This window comes from Epinephelus moara, chromosome 10, assembly GCF_006386435.1.
Source record: "Epinephelus moara isolate mb chromosome 10, YSFRI_EMoa_1.0, whole genome shotgun sequence".
NCBI classification, from domain to species: domain Eukaryota; kingdom Metazoa; phylum Chordata; class Actinopteri; order Perciformes; family Serranidae; genus Epinephelus; species Epinephelus moara.
The window spans coordinates 158,919-168,182 of NC_065515.1; the positions used below are offsets into that span (position 1 = coordinate 158,919).

General features: G+C 40.9%; 2 protein-coding genes across 2 annotated transcripts in view; one reads left to right on the forward strand and one right to left on the reverse strand.

The window, feature by feature from the left end:
• The window catches only part of mettl13 (methyltransferase 13, eEF1A lysine and N-terminal methyltransferase), a 10,185-nt gene extending 4,153 nt beyond the window's left edge, over positions 1 to 6,032 (reverse strand). The window contains exons 1-5 of the mRNA XM_050055713.1: positions 5,788 to 6,032; positions 3,247 to 3,519; positions 2,665 to 3,133; positions 2,372 to 2,571; positions 2,093 to 2,285 (exon numbers count right to left, since the gene is read on the reverse strand). Coding sequence (XP_049911670.1) covers positions 2,093 to 2,285; positions 2,372 to 2,571; positions 2,665 to 3,133; positions 3,247 to 3,519; positions 5,788 to 5,940 — 1,288 coding nt within the window. The 5' untranslated portion in view covers positions 5,941 to 6,032. The remainder of the gene's footprint in view (positions 1 to 2,092; positions 2,286 to 2,371; positions 2,572 to 2,664; positions 3,134 to 3,246; positions 3,520 to 5,787) is intronic.
• Positions 6,033 to 6,164: 132 nt separating this feature from the next.
• itpa (inosine triphosphatase (nucleoside triphosphate pyrophosphatase)) overlaps positions 6,165 to 9,264 on the forward strand; it is a 3,788-nt gene continuing 688 nt past the window's right edge. Inside the window, exons 1-7 of the mRNA XM_050054888.1 lie at positions 6,165 to 6,267; positions 6,508 to 6,565; positions 7,836 to 7,900; positions 7,986 to 8,059; positions 8,147 to 8,178; positions 8,289 to 8,401; positions 8,484 to 8,560. Coding sequence (XP_049910845.1) covers positions 6,205 to 6,267; positions 6,508 to 6,565; positions 7,836 to 7,900; positions 7,986 to 8,059; positions 8,147 to 8,178; positions 8,289 to 8,401; positions 8,484 to 8,560 — 482 coding nt within the window. The 5' untranslated portion in view covers positions 6,165 to 6,204. The remainder of the gene's footprint in view (positions 6,268 to 6,507; positions 6,566 to 7,835; positions 7,901 to 7,985; positions 8,060 to 8,146; positions 8,179 to 8,288; positions 8,402 to 8,483; positions 8,561 to 9,264) is intronic.

The window sequence follows — 9,264 nt, forward strand, 5'->3', positions numbered from 1 at the left end:
CTTATACGGGACGCATTTGCCCCCGTTACCATTTTAGCTCGTTTCGCGGCTGCCGGCTGCATCCGCCTCCCTCAATACTGAACCAATTTTAGAACGAGTTGTACCTATGAATCATACGCACACATACACATGGGGAAATAGGGCCCAGGTTGAAAAATACCTAAGTTATCCTTTAAGGGACCCTTTTTCTATCATGGGGTAAACTGAGCCCCCCTGACTAAGTAACATATTTTATGGATATCTGTTATTATATTCAATGTATAATAATCACAGTACAGACCAACTGATAAAATTACTGCAGGATATTTGTGTAAAACAAGTGATTTGAATGAATTTTGAGCTGATTATTTCCTGCAAATATTGCATAAGATCTGAGTTTTCCCTTATATTTTTGGAACTTTTTACTCAGTTCTCTGACTGTAGTGTGTTTTCTTTTTTTTAAGCAATCATAAATACTTAATAAACTAATTGTTTGACAAAGTCTGTGTTGTCTTTTTTCTTCTTTGGCTTTTTTAACTGCTTTCTTTTCTGTAAGGCTGTTTGGCAGAGAGTGAAGGCTCTGTCAATATGGCTTGTGTTCAAGTTTGCACTGTGTCCTTATCCTAAGAGATTTTTTTAAGTTTAAACCTTTAATAATAATAATAATAATAATAATTTAAACTTTAAAAATAAAAAGTTTAGATATTTAGTTTTTTTCTCAAATAAATATATGTAATGCTGACATATAGGCCTACTCTATTGTTTTTAAAAAGGCCTCACGACCCCTCACTGAGCTTTGGCGACCCCTAGTGGGGTTCAGGACCCCCAGGTTGGGAACCAGGGTTTTAAGGGGACAAGTGGGCTCAAACCATGCCAGCAAAATGCCCCCCACCCTCCAACAGAGCCATCGGATCCCCTCATCGTAGGGGTCAAGCATTCAGGCCTGTACAAATCTCTTGGTGTATGCCACACATGCACTCGCCCACTTGTCAAGAATATGGTGAGGCATTACTCATCACATAGACATTTTATTTCAGTTTTAATATTGGACAGTAGTGTTCTATATATAACGTTAATATAAACACCTATTCTTTCACACACGTGTGTATACAGAATAGTCCTCTCTATTTTTTATATCATTTGTCCAGCTTTGTTGTCCTTTCCCTATTTCTATTTATGTGTAAGCACATTGAGAGCAATGCAAAAACTGAACTCAAATTCCATGTATGTGTGTAGATACTGTGCTTGGCCAATACAGGCGATTTTCTCCACCTCTCTGTAGACCAGTACCTTTTGTTTTTGCACCACTGAACTCTCAAATGTGCCTTCATCTCTGTAATGAGAGGTTTATGCACTGCAACCCTGCTATAATGTCCCTCTATGTAACTGTCAACAGGATGTTCTTGCTGACGCAGTCTGATCACATCCTGCATTGATGAAGAAGAGCTGCTCTTTGTTTTTTCCTCACATATCAAATGTGCACTGTGTACAACAATTTCCAACTTCATTAACTGATGTCTTCACCACACAGCTACCACAAGCTTTAGTTATTGTCCTATTGAAACACTGGCCAGCTGAGCAGTGTTTGCGACTGCCCTCTTTACCCTAATAATGAACCCTCTTTCAAAATCACTTAGATCTTTTCCTCTTGATACAAACTCAGAATCAACTGGCCCTGCTCAGTATTTTCATACATGCCACAGAGCATGATTGGATGTTAACTGCTTTACTGTAACGTGCAGTGCACTGGTGTGGAAGCGTCTGCATTCATTATGTTTCTGCACACATTTATTCAGGTTTTTCTTTTAATTTACCATCCATCTCTAAATATTAATTCACATCTACAATATAACAACTGATTAAAAATATTAATACTATATGCTGTTTATAAAACAGTTGCAATGTTTGATGTTTTTACTGTTTGATTCATCGTTTCTTTTATTGTTTTTGTTGTTACTTTCTGTTGATATTTGTTCTTTCTCTGTTGGCTTCTTGTCTGTTCATTTTATTGAACACGTTTATGCATTGTTGGTGTTACTTAAATGGTTAATATATTGTTTATCACAAAAAAGAGAGCACAACAAATTACAGAGAACAGGGAATAAGAACTGACCAGTATTTGAAGAGACAAGACGGCTCTCTGATTGGACAAGTAAAGCAGCGTTAGCCAGGAAAACAAGTCTCCGATACAGTTCTCCGTCTTCTCCTCTGACATTCTCCACGCAGTACTCCCCGCTCAGCTCACTCACACCTCTGCTGACCTCCTCTCGCCAACCCAGGTCACCTCCAACTGACAGAAATGGCACCTAAGTGGGGACAGAGAGCTCAGTTATTACGCTGATGCACATTTCAGCAACATGAAATGTTTCATTGTACGAAGAGAGCATTTTACCTGCTGGTTGGTGGGCATACCCGGGGGAGCCAGGTCCATCACCATTGGTGAGAGTTCTGACTGGACAGCCTGCATGTCTGTGTACTCCTGATTCCTGTGCATTGCCACAATAACCAGGCGCCGGAAGTTGGCACTGGCTGCCAGCTGCCTTCGCCCCTCACTGGAGCAGTAGAGCCAAGCTGTCTCACTGCCTTGAGGCACTGACACGATAAGCAGAGGAGAAAAAATCAGCAAAGGAGAACAAAATACCACCAGTGTGTCTTACATAGAGAGGCAGAAACATGAGAGCTCACCAATGAAAATAGCAAACTGGTTTGATCTTGGCACCTTGGCACCTGGAGGACAATCTTGAACTGTAAGAGTGTATCTGGGAAGGCCAGTTTTGGCGTGGCAGAGAGTGAGTGAGGGGTTCGAGCTGGCATCTGTGCTTGTACGGAGCCTCTTTTTCAAGACAGAGTAAGCCTGATGCTCCCTCACAGCTGACAACAACTCTGCTACCTGTGTGAGACGAGTAGGGGCTCCATCTTCCCCAACACACATCTCCAGGATAGGCATGGGCATGGGCTGACGAAACTTGGTGCAGACCAGGACAAAGACAGGCAGAGCAAAGGAATCCTCTTCTTTCCCACTTTCCTCCTGCAGGCAGTGGAGCCTCACAGCCCATCCCAGCTGAACAAAGTGCTCCACGGCTAACTGGATCACACTTTCCTGAGCCAGCGTCACACAAACATACCGGCCACCAACACTTAGCACCCGGCCCACCTGCACACACAAGAAAACTGCTGTGACAAGAATGCAAAGACGCCTGCTGATGAGTCTATTAAGTGAGGAAATGCCATGTGGTCTGCGCACACCCTGACTCAGTGGTTTCTCACCTCAGTGAGCATGTTCCTGGCCAGTGCTCCTTCTTCTTCTGATGCCATAGCATCCAGTGTGCCCTTGTCCAGAGCAGCCTGGTAGCTGGCATCCTCATATGGAGTTTGTGTAGCATCCACCTGCTGGAAGGTGAGGCCCGGCCGGCGCTCAGCGTTCCGCTGGTTCATGTGGGTCACCACTGTCTCACTGATGTCAATGTTAGTAAGATGTTTGTAGCCGACATCATACATCTGTTCACTCAGCTCAGAGTTACCACAACCGACCACCAACACCTGAAGGACAGAAACACAAAACAATCAGTCACTCTCATCTGCGGTGATGGAAAGTAACAAAACACATTTACTTTAGTTTTGAGGCACTTGTGCTTCATTTAAGCATTTACATTTTATGCTACAACTGCGATACCAAAAAAGTTGAGTCACTGTGTTAAACTTAAATAAAAACAGAATGCAATGATTTGCAAATCCTTTTTGACCTACATTCAATTGAATACACTACAAAAACAAGATATTTAATTTTTCAAACTGACAAACTGTATTGTTTTTTGTAATATACACTCATTCTGAATTTGATGCCTGCAACACAAAGCTGGAACAGGAGCATGTTTCAACAACACTTAGGATGTGAGGACACTAACTGTTTAAGTATTAAAAGTGAAATTCTTTCCCAGTCTTGCTTGACATATGACCTCAGTTGCTCAACAGTCAGGGGTCTCTGTTGTCGCATTTTGTGCTTCATAATGCACCACACATTTTCAGTGGGAGACAGGTCGAGTACCTGCACTCGTTTCCTACGAAGCCATGCTGTTGTAAGCAACATTGCATGTGTTACAACAGCATGGCTTCGTTGGCAGCATCTGTTGCTCCACATCCTGCATTTAACTTGCAGCATTCATGGTGCCTTCACAGATGTGAGAGTTACCCATGATGCCATGGGCACTAACACAAGCCAGTACGATCACGGATGCTGGCTTATGAACTTTGTGCTGGTAACAATTTGGATGGTCCTTTTCTCTTTCCTCCCAACTTTTATGGAACGTGTTGCAGGCATCAAACTCAGAATGAGTATATATATATTTACAAAATACAATAACGTATATCAGTTTGAACACTATATACCTGAGACAGCTGGGGCAGTTTGCTCATGAGGAGTGGGCCAAAATACCTGCTGACAGGTGCAGAAGTCTCATTGAGAGTTACAGAAATCGCATGATGGCAGTGACTGCCTCAAAAGGTTGTGCAATAAAATATTAAGTCAAGGGTACCATCATTTTTGTCCAGGCCAGTTTCATTAGTTTGTTTTTTTAAATTATTCTGTTGAGCCTAAATTCTAAAGCAATGTCTGATTTTCATTAGTTAATTTTCAGTAAATCTTTATTTATTATTACTTTTGTCAGTTTCAAGTTATTTCAGTGACCATTGTTTTTTTTTCTTTCTCTAACAGAAGGGTACCAACAATTTTGTCCACGTGTGTATTTTGCCTTTGTACTGTATCCAACTAAATAAAAAATTGCAAATCATTGCATTCTGTTTTATTTATGATTTACACAGTGCCCAACTTTTGTGGGATCAGGAAACATTTTTTAGATTTAACTATGCAACAGTTTAGTAAGTAGATAGAATTAACGTTTTGTCGGACTTCCCTTGCTCAATTCTCACTGAGTTATAGAGGACCATCTCTCTGGAACAACCTATCATCATCTCTTAAAGCATCATCTTCACTGGCAATCTTCAAAAAACAAATGAAAAAGTATTTAATTAATCAGCTTTAATGTGGAGTTATAATTTTTTCCTTGTTTGGATTGTCCTTGTTTTTGGTCTGACTATTTCTTCTTTATTTCTACATTGTCAAACACGTAATCTTATATTGATTTTGTTCACTTTATTTGCTACCTGTCTTGTTTTGTCTTGATTTTTTTCCTCTTTCCTCCTCTTTCTTCTCATTCTGCTTTCCTTCCCCCCTTTTTTGTTGTTGTTTTGTTTTGTTTATTTCTTATCCTTATTGTATGATTTAATTGAGGGGAGGTTCTTTGATAAGCCTTTAGTGGCTTCTAACCTCTCCGGCACATTTCCTTTTTAATCTGGTAAATTTTATACAGTCTGTTTTTAACATTATGTGCAAATAAAATTAAACTAAAATAAAAGTCACCTCAAAAATCTAGAGGGGTAAAATGCTACTTACACATTATAAATAAAGTAGTATTAGCTATCCAATAATATCAAAGATGATAATAAAACACTCACAGGAGGCATTTTGCATAATGAGTGCTTTGCTTTCGACACTTAAAACTACAAATATGCTGATAAACATTACTTTTACTTGGGTAAGAGAAGGATGCAGCACTTTGTCTTGTAGTGGAGTATCTTTACTCTGTGGTATCTGATATATATTTTGGCAGGAAATGAATACAAACAGTAACATTAGGCAAACTGTCAACACTTGTGCTTTATGTGGTGATACTCATATGAGGCTACTGAGTCGAACCGGGTACTTTGAGTGTCGTTATACTGATGCATGTTCTGCTCAGCATGTTTTCTCACCTTATCTTGGACTTTGATGTATTTGTGCAGCACGCCGCAGAGTTTGTTGTAGTCTCCGTACCATTCAAACGCCTTCTCTCCGCGCTTCTTAAAAAACCTCTCCCAGTATTCGGCGGAGCTGAACTCCTCAGCAGTGCGAGGTAGAAGACTCATTCTCGGCTGCGGCGGTTAAAACAGTGCTAAACGTGTCAGTTTTCCCTGAGTGTTGACAGTCACTTGTCCACATGGCATCTCACATTCACTTTAACGCCGGACAACATTGCTGGCAGCACCGCTCTCTGATTGGAGGATGTGCCCGAAGGCGGGGCTATACACTTCCCGCTGATTCGCTGCGACACTCACAGCCGCGTTCTATTGGCTGTTGCGGAGTCGGAAGTAGTCAGTCCGGTATTGTTAGTCCTCCGGGTGTCATTCAACATGGCGCTACCTGCCGGGCGGTCTGTGGTCTTCGTGACTGGAAACGCCAAAAAACTCGAAGAGGTAAGAGTCAAATAATTCAAACCTGAGACAGACTGAATGTTTACAGACATGCTGTCGTGTCGTAACAGTTTCAAGCGGGACACTTGTACACTTGTCGCCTTTATGCTGCCCCAGACTGTGCCAGCTAAATATAGTCAGTGAGCATGAGATGTAATTCAACACAGAAATCTCTTGTTTCATTTGACAGAAAATCAGTTCTGCTAGATTTATGCTTGACTCTGTTTTTGTCACATCCATCAGGTCATTCAGATCCTGGGAGACAAGTTTCCCTACAAACTAGTGTCTAAAAAGATTGACTGTAAGTATTAAAGGAGAGACCAAAAGTGGAATAAATACATAAATGTAACGTTAAAGGGACAGTTCACCCCACAGTTGAAAACACATATTTTTCCTCTTACCTGTAGTGCTATTTATTAATCTGGATTGTATCGTTGTGAGTTGCAGAGTGTTGGAGATATCAGCCATAGAGATGTCTGCTTTCTCTCCACTATAATGGAACTGGATGGCACTCGGCTTGTGGTGCTCATTGCACCCCAAAAATACATTTAAAAAACCCAACATCAATGTCTTTCTCCAGAAATCATGACCCAGTTACTCAAGATAATCCACAGATTTGTTGTGAGCAGTTTCAGGAAGGAACTATTTTCTTTCTGCCAAACTACACCCTCCAGCTGTTAGGGTTGGGTACTGAAACTCGGTACTTTTTGTACTTGGTACTGATTCACGTCGGTACTACCGAGTACCGATTCACTTAAAATGAATCAGTGCCAAATTTCGGTACCTGTGGTGGAGGCGGAGCAAGAGCGCATGACTTGCACCTCAGACTCAGCAACAATGGCGACAAAAAAATGTGCAGACAAAAGTTAACGTGCAGCACTGTTCCTAAATGTTCTCAATAAAATGTTAAAACTGCGAAGTTTAGACCTTAAAAAGTACTGAAATAAGGTACCGTTTGGTACCGGTACCAAATTCCAGATACCGGTACCGTATCGGTTCAATTACGAACGGTACCCAACCCTACCAGCTGTATCACCACTGAGAGAGAAGCATGCATCTGCTTATGGAAGAGAGGCTTGTGCTTGTGACAGCGCAAGATGAAAACATTAAAGGTGTCCTCCTCAGCTGAGCTGTAATAACAGCAAACTCAGTGGCGCTAGGTGAGCCAACAGTAAATGTACGCTTCCATCTGGGCAGTGATATGATTGGCGGGTGTATTTTGGTCGAAAGAAAATAATTCCTACATGAAACTGCTCACAACAAGGTCTGTGGATTAACCTGTTGAGTAACCGGGTCATGATTTCTGGAAAGAGACATTGCTGTTGAGCTTTCAAAGACAAAAAATATTTAATTTCATTTAATTTTGTCGCTTTTAGCAACACAAACAAGTGCCATCTAGTTCCACCAACTGGAGAAAAGGCCGACATCTCTAAGCATGATATCTCCAACACTCTGCAACTCGCAATCTTGATTGATAAATGGCACTACGGGTAAGAGGAAAAATTTATATTTTTTAATTTTGTGTGGACTGTCCCTTTAATCATTGCTCATTTATCTGTTTCTTTGTCTAGTGCCTGAGTACCAAGGAGAGCCAGATGACATTTCCATACAGAAGTGTAAGGAGGCTGCACAGCAGGTACATTTACAATACTGTCATGCAAGTAAATATTCTGTATGTACACGTTGAGTGATTGAAACTGATGTTTGTGTTACGGCCTCAGATCGATGGACCAGTCATAGTGGAGGACACCTGTCTGTGTTTCAAAGCTTTGGGAGGCCTGCCTGGTCCTTACATGTTAGTATAACAACTTTCCACCATTTTTATCCTTAACAGTGGTAATGAACAGTGATAATTACATCTATACTTTTTATTTTTCTGTAGAAAATGGTTCCTGGATAAACTCAAGCCAGAAGGTAAGCGTCGTCATAGATGCGACACTGCTGGGATATTTAACACAGATATTTAGAGCAGGATAGAAAACGCGACTACAGCATCTCTGATCTTGTTAAATGTTTTGTTGTAGGTTTGTACAAACTCCTCGCTGGGTTTGAAGATAAATCAGCGTGGGCTCTCTGCACTTTTGCTTTCACTGCTGGCAAAGATGAACCAGTTCAGCTCTTCAGAGGGAAAACAGAGGTCAGAGTCTCTCTCAAATTGCCTTCACATTCGTATGTGTTTGTTTGATTTTGCATTCACTCTTTTCTCTTTGTGTTTTAAGGGACGCATTGTGGAACCGAGGGGACCTCGAGACTTTGGATGGGATCCCTGTTTCCAGCCAGAGGGATATGACAAAACGTAAGGACTGCTTGAAAGTTCCTGTTCACACCACAAGAGGGAGCCATAGGTTAACACACAATTAGTTGAGCAATGCAGCGTAAGGCTGCGACTGTTTTCACTGTCAATTAATCTCTCCATAGTTTTCTCGATTCATTTATTAGTTGTTGGAGAATGAGGACAAATGACAGTCAGTGTTTCCCAAAGCCCAAAATGAGGTCCACAAATGTCTTATTTTGTGCACAACCCAAAGATATTCAGTTTACTGTCATAGAGGAGGAAAGAAACCAGAAAATATTCACATAGAAGAAGCTGGAATCAGACAATTCCAAATTTTTCTTTCTTAAAAGATTACTCCAACCGATTAATTGATTATCAAATTAGTTGGCGATTCATTTAAAAGTTAACATTTAAATGGATGAATAGACTAATTGTTGCAGCCCTGTTGCCGGTTAATTCATACAACAAAATGCATCTTTGACGATTCTGTTCACTTTATGCTGTTTGTTAGAGATTATTTATCACTGTTGTGCCAAAAATAAGAGCATATCCATGATCTTTGATCCATGATCCGTTTTTCTCCTCACTGACTTGGTCAATCCATGTGAAATTTGGCACAGTGGTAGAGGGTCATGGGAGGATGCCAATGAAGCAATATTACATCAATTGGCCAAAGGGGGGCGCTATAGCAACCAATTGAAATTGCAAACTTTGAATGGGCATAT